Source organism: Bombus flavifrons, chromosome 2, assembly GCF_040668555.2.
Source record: "Bombus flavifrons isolate JBK064 chromosome 2, iyBomFlav1_principal, whole genome shotgun sequence".
Lineage (NCBI taxonomy): Eukaryota > Metazoa > Arthropoda > Insecta > Hymenoptera > Apidae > Bombus > Bombus flavifrons.
In genome coordinates, this window is record NC_138443.1 from 11230202 (window position 1) to 11245676 (window position 15475).

General features: G+C 34.8%; 2 protein-coding genes across 2 annotated transcripts in view; one reads left to right on the top strand and one right to left on the bottom strand.

The window, feature by feature from the left end:
• Window positions 1-15475, top strand: part of LOC138189501 (synaptotagmin-10) — a 54140-nt gene that overhangs the window by 5898 nt on the left and 32767 nt on the right. The gene's annotated exons all lie outside the window — the stretch shown is intronic.
• The window catches only part of LOC138189653 (adenylate kinase 7), a 28265-nt gene that overhangs the window by 1405 nt on the left and 11385 nt on the right, over window positions 1-15475 (bottom strand). The window contains exons 8-11 of the mRNA XM_069131736.1: window positions 13522-13824; window positions 12553-12704; window positions 11995-12134; window positions 8338-8496 (exon numbers count right to left, since the gene is read on the bottom strand). Coding sequence (XP_068987837.1) covers window positions 8338-8496; window positions 11995-12134; window positions 12553-12704; window positions 13522-13824 — 754 coding nt within the window. The remainder of the gene's footprint in view (window positions 1-8337; window positions 8497-11994; window positions 12135-12552; window positions 12705-13521; window positions 13825-15475) is intronic.

The following is a 15475-nucleotide window of genomic DNA, read 5'->3' on the forward strand; positions in this document are numbered from 1 at the left end:
CTAGTTTTATTATAATTTGCAGTGATGTAATTTAAAATTGAGGTGTGAAACGTAGATACACTCTTTAAATCAAGTATCTCTTAATCGTTGAGAGGTTGGCTTGCGTGTTCAGGTTGCATAGTAACGCGTATGTGTGTATCGAATGAAGTTTAAACCGAGTTTAAGCGACTCGGTCATTTGTTTCCGTTAATTACATTCGAGAAAAATTACCTTTATATTTAATGGGCATCCATTTATTAAATAATTTGCCTTTATTCTTTGACAGCTTTGCTTTCTATTTTGTTACCACTTATAAACAAATTTATTCAATCTTCATAAGAAAATGTATCGTCTAGATTTTTAGAAAAATAGCTCAACTTAACGAATTGCAAGTACATATTTATTTTACCAATAAAATTTTCTCCTTAAAAAAAGAAAAGGGAAACAGCTATCCTTTGAAATGTTCTGTCCATTCCACAAGTCGATGTTGTGTTCGCGTTACACGAAAAATTATACGAGATAGCCCATTTTTATTTATGAATGAACATTCACGTATTGAGATAAGTGCTGTACTAAATAATTAATGGAAGGCAAGAGATAAGGGAAAAATACAGTGGTATTTTCTGCTAAATTTTTATTTAGAACCTGTTTTTTTTTTATTTAGGCTCTCCAAATTATATCAAAAATTCATTGTTTTGCTTCTTTCAGTTACAAAGATAAGATTATGTTGTTGCATTTTTTTAATTTCATGAACATATTGAAAAGGAAAAGAAATTAGATAAATCAGTATGTCAAGACCTTTGAACAATTCAAGGTTACAAAGGAATAGGAGAGTTGTTTGAACAGAGAAGAATCGATATGCACGACAAATAGTGTCGCAATTTATTCATAGAAATTTGCAAACCGTCTGCCTAAAGAGTTAACTTCTTTTAAATAACTTTCGAAAGTGGTTACGGTTAGATTAATTTAGCCCATCATTCTTTTAAACTCTAATTTAGAAGTAACTGCGTAAATAAAAGAGAGATGCATCAACGATTTCTTCTAAGTTTTCATTTAGTACCTAACCGTTTTATGCTAGACTTACTTTCGTGATATTTTTTGCGTTCCTCAGAAATACGTCGAGATAATTCAAAGAAGAAATTCGCCGAAGGAGACGTTTAAAGGTTGTTAAAAGGGACGTAGGAAATGTTCCGCTAAAATGATTCACAATGAAAGCTCAGTCAAGGTTACTTCGTAAAGTTTATTATTGCGCGTGTTAACGCTGAAACGTATTCTCAACACTTATTTACCCTTGTCAGAATACAATTTAATTTAAATATCATAGATGACAAAAATATAATAATTTTACTCTTTATTGCGTATGATAGAATATTATAATAAAAAAATAATTTATTTCTCTCTAAATCGTTAAGTATAAATTCCTCGCTTTCAGTATTAAGATTCACGAATTACTGCTTAACTATTGAACTACAAACCGTGAGCAACTTACATTCGTAATATATTGATCACGCAATAAGGTGATACTGCTATCAACCATTACCACAAATTAACCGAAGTCCCGAATAATGGTATACTTGGAACACTTCCTTCTCTGATGAAGTAGTCTGTACCTCGAACTCTGATATTCAATAAAATTTTACCGAAGAAGCTATTACCATCAAACGGGAGAATCAAATGACTCGTTACTAGATCCTATAAATCAATTTCCTCATTAAAAGAGTATATCTCCTCATTCGAACTCCAATCTCATTGGTTCGCGTAATTGAACGAGCAAGCGAATTATAATGTCTGCCAACCTCGGAAGCCTGATTGCGTATGAAAGCACAGATACGTTTCAGTCTCTACCTGTTGTTCTATTATATGAAGCAGTTAAAACGAACCAATGATTTCGGTGCAACCAAATACGTTAATTCAATTAACGTAACATTAACTTACGAACATCCCCATTCATAACTACTAAATACAATACAATTGAACAAAAAGAATTGTGGAGGCAAATATGTAGGTATTTATTAATCCGTAATTTTTCTGCAATTCGTACAAATTCACTTCTTCTACGTTAAATTTACCTTTTCTTGAAGATCTTTACAGTATGTTATTTTGAATGAACACAATATTTTAGTAACTCGTCATGATTGTCTTATAAAATAATTACAATTATCGCGTTCTGTATAAAGTCAACGGTCGTGCAGCATATTTATGAACAAAAGCATACGCGTGTACCTAAGTAGACGGATATAACATTCAGTTGAACCACATGGAACAATCATCGACGAACCTTTGCGTAATATTTTATCGAGGAAAGGGTGCCCGATATTTTTTAAGTAATTCAGTTCTCGCATTGATACAATATCGAAGAAGATTGTAGAAGAAGATTGATATTCAGAGATTCAATGGTTGTCACGTCGCATTGTTACGTCTAGTTTTGTAATTTGAATTTACGTCGCATGTCATCCAGGCAATCAGTGCACAGCTCATCATTAATTTACATCCCCGTTACAGGGGGTAAATTCGAGTCTGGGTTATGGTGAATGACAGAAGTTTGTTTATTAAAGCTCACCAAGTAACAACGACGTAGTGTCGTGCATACTATCGTCGTTATTACGAAATACGGCTGTTGTCTCTTGGTAGTGATACCTACCGCTGCTTTGAAATTTCTCTGATATTTATTTAACTTGTCGTAATATGTCGTTCAACTAGTTGGAAACTTCGCGACGAAGTATTGAGATGATTCAAAAGAGCTCCCTTGAGGATATACGTAATCTGAATTTGATATTAATTAGATGTGATTTTAATGATTAGTTCGATATTCATTTGCTGCCACAAGTATTAGGACGTCTTGATATTTCGTACAAATGGAATTTCATTGTTTCTATTTTCTACTTATTTTATTATAAATCTGTAATTTCATTGGTATTCGAAAGTGAGATAATGATAATGTTCGAAATTTGAAGAATATAAGATGATATACTATAAAGTAATACACCAATTACTTATCAGTCTTAGAAAGTATAACCACGAAATCCTTCATCTAAATTTCAATATCGAAACTATTCCTAGTTTAACTACAATACAAATCGCTGCATTGCAGTGAACATTTCGAGATCGGTTTGTAAACTGATCCATTAGACCAATTAAGAAAATTAATCTATAGGTAACTAAGAAACTCCGCTATAGACGTGAGCCATTGTGAATAGTGAGAAATAAACAGTGAGAAATAATCCCTAATAGTTATAGCAACGCATTGAGACACCTTTTAATACCGTTTCTAATACACCAATTTCACACGGAATTCGAGATTGAAAATCGCCGCATTTGTCAGACAGCACAGGGACGCATTAGCTGCTTTTATGGTGAGTTTTGAAAAGAAAAGTTTGTCGACAAACTAGATGGATTAATTGGTCAAATCAGTCATCTGTGAAGAATATGGGTTGAGTCCCGGCTTATTGTTTATCTCGGCTATAATCTGATCAACGAATTTTTTTTCTTTTTGTAAGATAGACACAACTTGTATTATACGTTACCCTGCATAGGACGTAACAAAGGATGACACATATTGTACAGTAAAGTCAGTTCGCAAGTATGTCGTTTATTGTGCGTTTCAGACAAGATTGCGCCTTGTATTAGAAATTGGCGACACGGTGTATTGTTCTCAAAATGTTACATATTACCTGTTAATCGTGGTAACATTTTTTGACCGATTAATTTACGAAATATTAGGTTAGTTGTTCCATATCGTAAAGTACTAAATTATTATTATTAATATCATTATAACATATTGCTTGATCTTTAAAAATGATATTTTTAATAATTTTATAATTTTGCATGAACCTCCTTCGTCTTAAATTAAAAATTAGAAAATATAGAATTTACATCTCCTCCTGTTCTACTTTAACGTTTTATAAATGAATCTTGATAAATAATATATCGTTTTGTTAAATTTTCAAATTACATCTTCGCATTTTTTAATCCCATATTACACTGCTTTTACCGGTACTCAAATTAATTCCAACTTACCGGAATCGTTAATGCTAACATCGCGCTGCTTAAATATTAGCTAACTCCATCAAAAGAAATGTTCACATAAAAGTTTTAAAAAAATGCATTCTTTAGATCTTCTTACCTTAACCATTTTTCTCGAAATACATATTAGGTTAATGCATATGAAATGACGGTTTCTCCAAGCTTAAATATAACGGGACAATCAGTATCACCCATCAAATTTTATCCTATCATTAAGTAGGAAAAAAGAAATTTATTCTGACATATATCGATCGAAAGTTAATGGAATATATGATAAAATTATTACAATGTCATTATCAACTGTCATGAATAGTCAAAATATTCGCATGACATTATTATACAGATTTAAACTTGGGAATCACGCTACGGAAGTTGCCGAAAACATAAATTTAACATTCAAAGAAGATTCCGTAAATGTGAAGGCAGCTCGACATTGGTTGGTTGGTTTATGAAACTTGAGGCTGGTGATATTTCATTGGAAAATGAACCAAGGGGAAACCCGGAAAATATAATCGACAATAAGATCGCACAATATATTGCTGGAAATAATATCCAACGATCAGAGAGAGATATCTAAAGCGTTCCAAATCCTTCTTTTGACTCCATCAGTAAGAGCAAAGGAAATGAATAACGCAATATCAGGTCAAGTTGCAAATAATCAGACTAAAAATTTCAGAGAGGAGAATATGAAACTTTTCCTATATACCTGATCTTGCACCCAAAGAGTTTCATTTTTTCACACATCGACAATTTTCTAACGAGTAAATTAATCCGCACCGAAAAAACTGTGGATGCAGCATTTTCAAGAAATGGAATAATGAAATTAGCTAATGGGGAAAGAATATTTTAACTGAACATATAATATTTCAAAAAGAAAAAAAAAATACATTCGAATGCATCAACTTTCGAATTCTAACGAGGCGTCACTTTCAACATTCTCTTTCAAACACGCGTGACTCCCGTTTTCAGTAAAACCTTTTAACTTTTTATCTGACAACGCAAAAAAGCAAAGTTGTACATTGTCCTGTACAAGTACGAAATAAAAGAAATTTACAAAACCTAAGGCCATATAGAAATTAAAATGGAAAAGCAGTAAAACAGGAAGGTGTAATAAGTGCTTTTCCTCTTTTTACTTTGCACAGCTTCCATTTATCCATCGAATAATTACTCAACTAAGCGATTCGACTATTTGCAATCGCGTACAACGAAGCTCGCCATCGTTGCCGGTAAATCATAATAAACGCTCGCCGCAATATTGCGTCGATTATTCACCAGGTATAAACACCTGGGACACGAAAGCACCGTTCGTCGCCCGGCGTATTACATTTATGTTCACGCGGTTGTAACGACCGCGAAAACTTTCACCACGTTACCGAGCGACGATATCGTAAAATTCCACGCGGCAGAGCGTAGTACATTGAACCACGCGCGCGCGCACGTTACATGCAACTTCTCTCGCCAATTCAACTGACGCTTTTACGTTTGATGATGCAACGGACGATCTGCTATAGCGTGAAAATTGTCGCTAAAACGACAGACAGCTGGGACGGGTCGAGAGAGTCAGAGAGACTTTTACTGTCCAGAAGTCCCAAAGTTTTGCTGGAAATGAAACTCACTTGTGCTCTAAAACAAAATATCGGACCTGATGTTGGAACTCAATATTGGTTACTCAATATTGGCAGGACATAGTTATGTTAGATAGTATACGATGAAATGGATTCAAATTTATAACTTGTCAATACACTAATATTATTAATTGACGAATTCTTGTGCAAGGGAGCTGTGTTCCATTAATCGTGGATATTCACTCTATTCAAAGTGAATAATAAGACGTTTGCCAATTCTATGTTTCCTCGTTTCTAAATTTTCTTCCTTTGTCCTTTGAAAAATGCAAAAATTCCAACTACTATTATTCGTCGAAATAATGATGACGAAAAGCATAAAAATTCCCTATCATTTTTGCCCAACAAACTTACAAAAAATAATAATTCGATTTCAAGATTAACCAATATCGTGAATAATACAAGCTCCTATATATACAAAATCTTAGACAGTCCATCCTTAATTTCAAATCGTGAGCTTCGTAAACGTTATTGTATCTCGCGAAAATTGTACGAAAAACTGACCTAATTCTGTTATTACTAAATAACCTTGGCAAGGATCACCAAGATTGGAAACGAGGCTGGTGTCTCAGCAACGAACAGGCAACGAAGTCGAGGATATGTTTCAGTGCACGTGCTCATAAAACGCGGAACGTATAGGGGTGTAACGGTTCGCGTAACGAGGACTCGATACACAGAGCAACCCCTTAAACAGGAGACGGTCGAAGGACGTACCACAAACCAAAGTGCGAGACACGAGTCGTTGGAAGCCCGTCGGGAAAACGGTGAAGGTAATAAGAATTTACTTCGTCGATATTTCACTCTTCCTTTCCCTTTGACCGCGTCCCTCGTCGTATCCCGATTCACCTTATATAAAAGAAAAAAGCTGATCGATAGGACGATGTCTTTCAATGCAAACATTTGATGGATACGCCTGTCGTGCTTCGACCTCGGGTCGTAGCTCCGAAGTTCCTCGAACCGAGAATTAACGACGAAAGGGGTTACAGTAGGGTGGTCGACCGCTAGTTTAATCTGAACCTCGTCACGCTCTCGTTCCCATCGCCAATGTCTCGACGTGGATAGTTGGCTGATCGTGAGAGGCGGATCTGCTGATGTCGATACGTCAAAGTTAGAGATGTGATAGCCAGTTATTGTTCCAGCGGCATTCTAGTGTGAAAATGTTAAATGAGGTTGGTGAAGTAGATATTGCTGAAGATTAAATAGAGAAACGTTAATTCACAGCAAATTAACGAATTGCTGATGTTGCAAGCTATTTGTGGACCGTGGAAACTAAATGATATTAGTATCTGGTGGATCATGCTAATTATTTGTTAGTCTGTAGAGAAAGAGAAAATTGACATTTAAATTTAGATCCTGACACTAGAAATCAATTTTTTAAATGATAAATATTGGATAAAGAATATTATTGGTGGTGCATTATGGAAATTCGAAATTGAAGAATAAAGAACATAACTACATATATCATATGAAAGATAATTTCGATCAAATGGAAGCAAACGGCAACTTTATCGATCGATATGTGTGAAGTACGATAGGGAGTACCAAAATTCAACGAGAATTCTGTTTTTGAAGCCATTCAGTGGCCATTCCACTAGTTGAAATTCAATATCCCCTTCTGGACAAGCAATAGCGTCTCAGTTTACCAGCACGGATCGATACGTTGCCTAAAAAATATCCGTTTCAATCCAACCCCCCTGACGATTAGTTTCATTTCATGCTTATCAACAATCGACGATTATTTTTGAATACTCCCGATAAATCCGATGAAACGGAAATTGCTTTAATACACACGTGATCCATCGTGATAAACGATTTCAGATATTTTTATTGACTCGTTAACGTACTATAAAAATGGTAGAAATGTTCGAATGTATGTAATATAATATATCTGGACTGCCTACATATTTATCTACATATGCAAGATTCAATTTTTTATCACCTTTTATTTGATGGTTCATTATTTGTAAAAAATAAAGCTACGTGATAAGAAGAGAATAGTGACTTTTACAAATATTTGAAATTGATTGAAAACCAGGGAACGTACTTTGTGAAAAAAGCTCTCTCCCTTGATTAATACATTCAGTGGAGAATTTTTTATACGTAATGGGGTCTTGAAAAGAGGTGAAAAAGTTTGGTTAGGTTATTCAAACGGAAAAAGAACTGATGGAATACATTGTAGGTACGTTTTTATATCATTTCTTTCGTTCTACTAAAATTTTACAATAGAAGTTAAGGTACATATTTTACATATCGAAAAAATTGAATTTACAGCTTTAATTCGTTAAACAATCCGAAATAAATTTGTTAAATAATCTGCTTAATTATATTAATTTGCAACTTGATAAATAAAAGAAAAATACATTGTATGTAAAAAAGTTCATCCTTCTTCTGAATAAATATTTTACATCTAATAAACATGTGTAATCTAAAATTATGTACAAAATTTCATACTGAAACTGTACGAATTTTAAACATCACGGCTGAATATTTGTGCTCTCCAATTAATCGGTTTAAAGTTCTACCAAGCACGATGCTGTTTTTTTTTTTTTTTTTTTGACAAGTAACGCTCATTTCTTATCGCTTAAACCACCGAGAGGAAAATGAGTTGCGTCAAAAAGAGAGTACAGGAAGGACAGAACTTTCCCAGATAATTACGACGGAACATCAAACACGCGTTTAAGTGACAAGACGATTGGTAGAAGTTTCGACTCACGAGAAAGTCTACAGGATCGTCGGGACGTAAATTTGCAACTTCGATGAGTCCCTGCGTCAACGTTGGAAACACGTACTTCATCAAATAGTGGCGTAGAGGCAAGCCAGCTAGACAGAGTCTTTCTTCTTGCTCTTCCTTTAACTTCTCCATCAAATTCGTCTATGGACAGAAAAATGTATTATTCGAAGAAAAATTATTTTTTACGATAATAGGATCGTAAATTATCTTTTACGATTTGTAATGGAGCTATTTTGCTAATTTTATTATAGACACTAAAAGGATTCCGATAAAATAGAAGATATTAATTTTTAAACACCTATCTCTGGTAAGAAATATAGTGCCGATATTGCGATGGGGATCACCTTTACTATATTATATAACGTATAATTAAAGTAATAAACTAGAAAGAACACCATTCTCAGAAATGAACAACATCTTTCTTTATTATTCTTTTACATGGAACATTTTTAGGAAATGTCAATGATGAAGTACAAGGTTACGTGTTCCATTTCTGGACAGAATTCCAACTGTTATTACAGGTTTACTCGATAACAACTTCTCAATTTTCGCAACTGATGATCCGAAGAAAATTCCATCTCGCTATCGACTTTTCTGTTTAAAAGCAATTTCTTTTTACATGCATAATATCCTTTCGTTCGCATATGAAATCACGTGTCGTTATTAATGACAAACGAAAGAAAAACATTTAACAGGCCAAGGAACGCTAAACCTTGTCTGAAAAGGTCAGCGCGAAATCCAACGATGTCGAATTAATCGAGCATCAATGAAGAATATTTTTATACAAAAAGCTACACAAAAAACATGTTCGATCACATTCCACGCAACAGACGTTACTTATCATAATATTTTAACAGAAACGAAGAAAGACCGAATTAGAATTACAAATAGGATCTATCGGTTCCTCAGACCGGATTCCAAAATTCGTTGTCGCGAGCTACTTTATCACAGCCGAAAGTAACTTTGCGAATACTGAAAGTTTCATGAGTCGCGTAACGATAACATAAATCCACGAAACTGAAACGAACACACATACCTACGAAAAGCCTTTTGATTTGTTGCACAAAAGATGCCGCGAATCTGTATACGTCGTACAAGATAGCAAAAACCATCGGTTACCGACAATACCGCGACACGATACGATATATGGCAAAATGAAAACTGCAAATTGATAAAGTAAAATTCATTATTGTTATTCTCATTAATATTATATATGTATATATGTATGTGGGTGTATTATCATTAAAACGCACGACTTGTAAAAAGAAATAATAAGTATATAATTAGTAACCCATTTTTTATCATTTGCATTGATTATGTCTATATACAGGGCGGTTGGTAACTGGTGGATTCTACGCGAAAAATGAAGTCGAAAATATAGAATAAAAATATTTCGTTTGAGGCTTTGTTTTCGAGAAAATCGACTTTGAATTTTCGCTCGGTACGCGTGCGGTACGTTATAACGGATCTCACTGTAGATCGTTGTCTCGATGGAAAAATTAAAAAAAAAAAGAATTAAAAAAAAAATTTTTTATTCTATATTTTCGACTTCTTTTTTCGCGTAGAATCACCCCCTTTCCGCTTGTACCACCAGTTACCAACCACCCTGTATGTTTACCACATAACGAGCATAATGAAAAAAGTTAAAATATATTATAGAAGGTAGTTTAAAATTAAGAATAAACAGGATATGGCTCTGCCGCTTCGTTTGTCATTATAACACGACTTCAAATTTATTTTTAGTTTGTGACATAATAATTTTAAACTTAAATAGCTTTATTCGAGACTTAGTTTTGAAGCAAGAAATCGTGGTTTGAACTACAGCAAATGAATTTATAAATAAACATTCTAGCTATCACAATATTAAATCTGAAATGGAAATGACGTATTTGAGGGTAAACAACTGATGAATAAAAAATACAGATATCGTTCATGAAAGAAGGGATACCTTGTTACCAAAGCGTTTAAAGCAAATGAAATTGAAGAAAAACTTTATTTTCGACGTTAAAACAATACCATTGTAAAGGAACCGCTACTAGAATCAGATTTCATATCGTACATACCACAACTCGTCTGCTTAATAGAAAACAACACGAGGCAAAGGATCGATATAAACACGATTCTATTTCATCTATTGTAGCCAGTTCTTTATTTTTTTATTCATTTTAATCCAAGATTATTGAATTGCCCCTCTGTTCTCGTGAAACACAACGATCTCTGTGTCCTTCCAATTCCACAATGAAAGGACGTACCTTTTGTAAATAGAGAAACAAAAGCGAAACAAGGAAGCGCCGGGAGGTTTCGAAAAATCGCGTAGCATGTAATTGGTCACATGAATGTTTTGAATGGCTTTTCTTTTGACGACAAATCATTCATTAATTCATTTGCATCAGAATAGTCCAGCAAAGCTTGTGCTAATATCGCAGATGAAAGATTATTCTGTTTGTGTAAATATGTGACGTATTGTAACGACTGATCTATTCTCTTTGAATAAATAAAATATCCATTTAATTAATGGTAAAAGTTATACGTTTAATTGGAGGATTAGGCAGAATAAATAAAAATTGATTATAGTTGGAAGTTTATAAAATTGATATATTGCATAATGAATATTCGATGGAAGTTAGTCGAACAATCGTTCAATATGGCAGGAGTAAGATAGGAATCGTCGAAGAAAGTCAAAGTACCACTTCGCATATCCATCAACAGAGTTTGTTTCCTCCTAGAAGCCGTCCAACGAAATGAAGCATGATACTTTAATCGACCGCAAATTTCAATAGGTGTGTTATGTGTTGCCAGATGGAACTTGGCCAACTGGATTCTGAGTTTCTGACTATCCACTAAAGACTTGGTTTACTGATACTTCCAAATTGATCTTTATCTCTTCGCTACCGATAAATCGAGGTTAATTATCGTTTAAGACGTAAATATATTAGGTGTACGCAAAAGCTTAAAGCTTTAGTTTCTTTCTCAAGCGTTCATGTATAATTACTTTTAGCCGATATAATTTCCCGACTTTTCGTGCAATTGTCGGCTTGGCATTGATCTAAGTGAAATGCCAACTTTATGATCGATTGGTGACAATAACCTCATAGAACAACAGTGAGCACAGTGAGCGACGACAAGTCGTTCGATCGCGTGTGAGTCCAATCACTATCCTTAACTTAGGGTTAACTTAGGAAATTCTTCCGCAAGCAGCGTACTCTCCAGATTTGATAGCGACAGATTATCACTTCCCCAGGTCAAACACTCTTTACTCTTTCGTTGGACAGCTTTCGAAAAGTTGCAGAAATATAAAAATGTCCCTGTGTCATTTTTTTTAATTTAAACGTCTTAAACATTTTACGTCCGCTTAATACAAGCTAATATAGTTATACTATTAGAGCTGATCTTCAAAATAATCGTTTTTAAAAACATTTTGTTATTTGTTACGATTTGCCTTTCTTCCTATTTTTTTAATACACAGAGCATGTTACGACGAGACCGTAATGTCATGAAATCTTTAATGTCAGTGCAATTATTCAAGGTTTCAGTACAAATAATACTATAGAGCATAAAATGAATGATTAATAAGGGATTTAATTTCTTGCTATCTAAGTAATCGATTTTCATCATGAATTCGAAACAATAAACTCTAACCCATTCCTCCATCTTCTCTTCGCGTAGACGTTTGCGTTCTAAGAATTCTCTTTCTTGTTGTAGTTTCACGGCAGCTTCCGTTGCACGCGCTTCCGCCTCAGCGCGCTCTCGCGCATCCCTCGTTTCCTCAGCGGTTAATCCTAACGAAGTAGAAGATGCAATAGAAAATTATGCTAATGTGTTACTGAAAAATAAGTAAAAAATTTACGTCAAATACGACGGAAATGGAATTGAATATTTAAGAAAGGAATTTAACGACCGAAGTAAAAAACGAATTAACGTACATAAGTTTGTAAATGTAAAATATGCAGATCTTGTTTTCCAAGTTCCACAAATTACAGTTTGCTGTGATCTGTGTAAATGGAATTAATAAACGGCTCGTGCATATAAACGCCGATGAGATTAATATATCCAATGTCAGAATTTTACGAAAACTTGGTAGAGATTCTGTAAGAAAAGTTACCCTAATATACATACTTTTTCTTGACAACGAAGAAAAACCGTCTACTCAACCAGATGATAAACGACAAATTTGGCAATGTCAAAGGCATATCTTACCGTAGTTTCTCGGCGGGCCGACTCTCTGGAGACATTGATAAATCGTGGGGAACATATCGGGGCATACATCGTCCTCTACGTCGATGATGAGCGGATGAATTTCAATTTCATCGAAAAAATTCAACGGTGTATTATCGTCGGTGTTTCTCTTTCTGAAAAACAGCGATGAAAGCGAAGTATTTTTTAGCTTTATCTGGTCTTGATAGCTCTGGAAAAATGGAAAATTACAGACTGCAACGCAATAATTTTGATATTTCGCGTAATAAACATTGGCCGGGTAGCAACGAGTTTTCTGATTTAATAACAATCCGTGTCATCAGTTACCGCGTGATTTAATAATATTTTTTATTGCCTCCGCTGCGCCGAATAACGTTGCCAATTGTTATTGCACCTATTCTGAAAAAGTTTCACAACCATCGTTCTTTTTAAAATAACAGATCTATTAAAAAGTAGGGAACAAAAATATGTTTTATTCTTTCATGAAAAACCATTTATGCCATTTTTCACTTGAACAAATACAGATTCAATATATCCTTTCTTATACTTCGTTTTTGGACAAAAATCTACATGTGCTACTTTTCCACTGAAATCCATTTTTTAAAAAGATTTCTCTTTTCTCAGGTAATACTAACAAATTTCTTTTAAATAATCACAACAGGCAATATATTGAATTTCTTATAATTAATCTGACACAAATAAAACAGCACAAATATAAGCAAGAAAACTTTACCGTGGTGAAATACCGCGACATAATTTCACGAAGCATCGAGATTCTTACAAAGCATCTGGCCGTTGCGTCGTCAAGATTTTATTAACTGAATTCCATCTATATAATTCTTAGAATTTTATGAAACCACCATGGTAATTTTGCCGCGGGACTCATGTTTAATTAACCTCCTGTTAGCTCTATGGCCATACATTATCGACGCAATTCGAACCGGATTCGGCGATGTACTCGCATACGATTACCTGTATTCCTTCAAACGGCGCATCATATGTTCCTCCGTGTAATGGGTGCCCTGGATCTCTTTCTCGGGTCGTTGAATAATTCTTTCCTTCAGAAACTCGTCGCTGGCTTCCAACGAAACCACCAACTCAGGCATAATCGACTGCATCGTATCTGTCTCGGCATCTTCTCCCAATTCTTCGTCGAATTCAGTTAAACTTTCTCCGCCGAACAACGTTTTCGCTTGTTCCAGCGTCTTCGGATGGCCGTCCATAACGTAGCCTTGGTTCAAGCATTCTTTCGAGCGTAACTTCCTCAGGAATAATCTACGAAAGGATTAAACGTGATTCAATTGTTCATTCAACAGTTCCATGATAATAATACGGAATAGTTAATTTTGCGTGAGCCGATCGATGAATGCGACGTTCGTAAAAGGAACCAATTGCAATTATAATATAACCTTCTTAGCTTCAGCTTTGCTTAATAATTGCTATCAGTAGATACGTTTAGCTTAAAAAAAAAGACGTCGTTCAGTAAATGAAATGCAACTTTAGATCGTTCATGGCTTGATTATCGTGGATGTGAATCGAGAAAGAAATAGATGATTCATAGTACATACGAATTTAACTTGGAATCATGGATCACGATCCCTTAAAAGAAATTGCGCAATGGTTTGTAGGAGATAAACGTGATTCTTGTTAGTTGGGATTATTTTTAGAGAAAATTTCATCGAGAAAGATATACCTTAATTTATTTTGTTGTTTGGTTGTTTTGCGTCAGATATGACAAGCAGCTTACCACGTATTTTCTCTGAAAAACATATATTATGTAGTATCTTTGATATTCTTGTTTTCCTCTCGTCAAGACTGGGATTTTATGTAACATCGAAAGAAACCAAAATAAATATGAAACAATAATGAAATCAGAAATACATCACAGTCGATAACATTGATCCTTACAAACGATGTGCAGTAAATCTCTACGGTATAAAAAGAAGAAAGGAACAAGATAAGTACAACATAAAAGATCAAGCTACAAGAGTAATAGGATTATAAGATGAAAAAGTATTTTTATCTTTTCGACGTTTGAAGATACGACATTGAACAGTCAAACGTTTGAACTTGACCCCTAGAACTTAATAGAAATAAAGCACGACTAATCTTTTCGCGTACGGAAGCCATCCCCGTTTTATTTTTAATTTTTAATCTGTTTTCCAGCATGCACAGCTCCCCTTTTTGTCCCAAATAGCTCTTCCTCGAAGCTCTCGCGTCAGTATCTAATTTGCTGGTCAAACGTTTATCACGAATAGCAATCTTTTTCCCCCCAGTCGTTCGCGCTTCAACTGCTCAAGTTCTTTAGTCGGTTTCAAAGCAACTACGCTCTTTTTTGTTGACGTCGCCCTTGCGACTGTCTGTGCATCGAGCGAACTACGCCGAGCATAAAAACACGCGACTATCGCTACTCGATTCCCAGACTAGTTAAACCCGTAAGACAAAGCAACAAAAAAGAAGAGGATTTCTCAATGAAAAACGTCTTTCTTTTTTAGCATCGTTCCTGCAACTGTTTGCGCGTTGCTCGAACCTTGTCGAGTCCAGGATTGGACAACCGTTTCTGCGTTCGTCGATTTGTAGATCAGTTAAATCTGTCGATAGAAGAAGAGGAAAACAGTCTTGTTGAAAATGCTGACAAAGTCATGACAGCCTGCCATTCCCGTTACGCCGCCACCGATCGTATCGTAACGCTTTCAGCGTGGCACCGTCAGCTCGCGAAACATTTTCGGTTATCCTACGGTTACATGCGCATGTATAATAAACAGCTCGAAATGATTCGTGAATTCTCAAAGATTCCGTGAAATTAATAAACATCGTCTTCTCTTTAATCGATACGGTCCTGTTCCTTTCTTTATTAACTTTACTTTTTTATTTCATACAATATATTTTCTACTTTCGATTATTACGGTCTCCTTCGGAAGCTTAT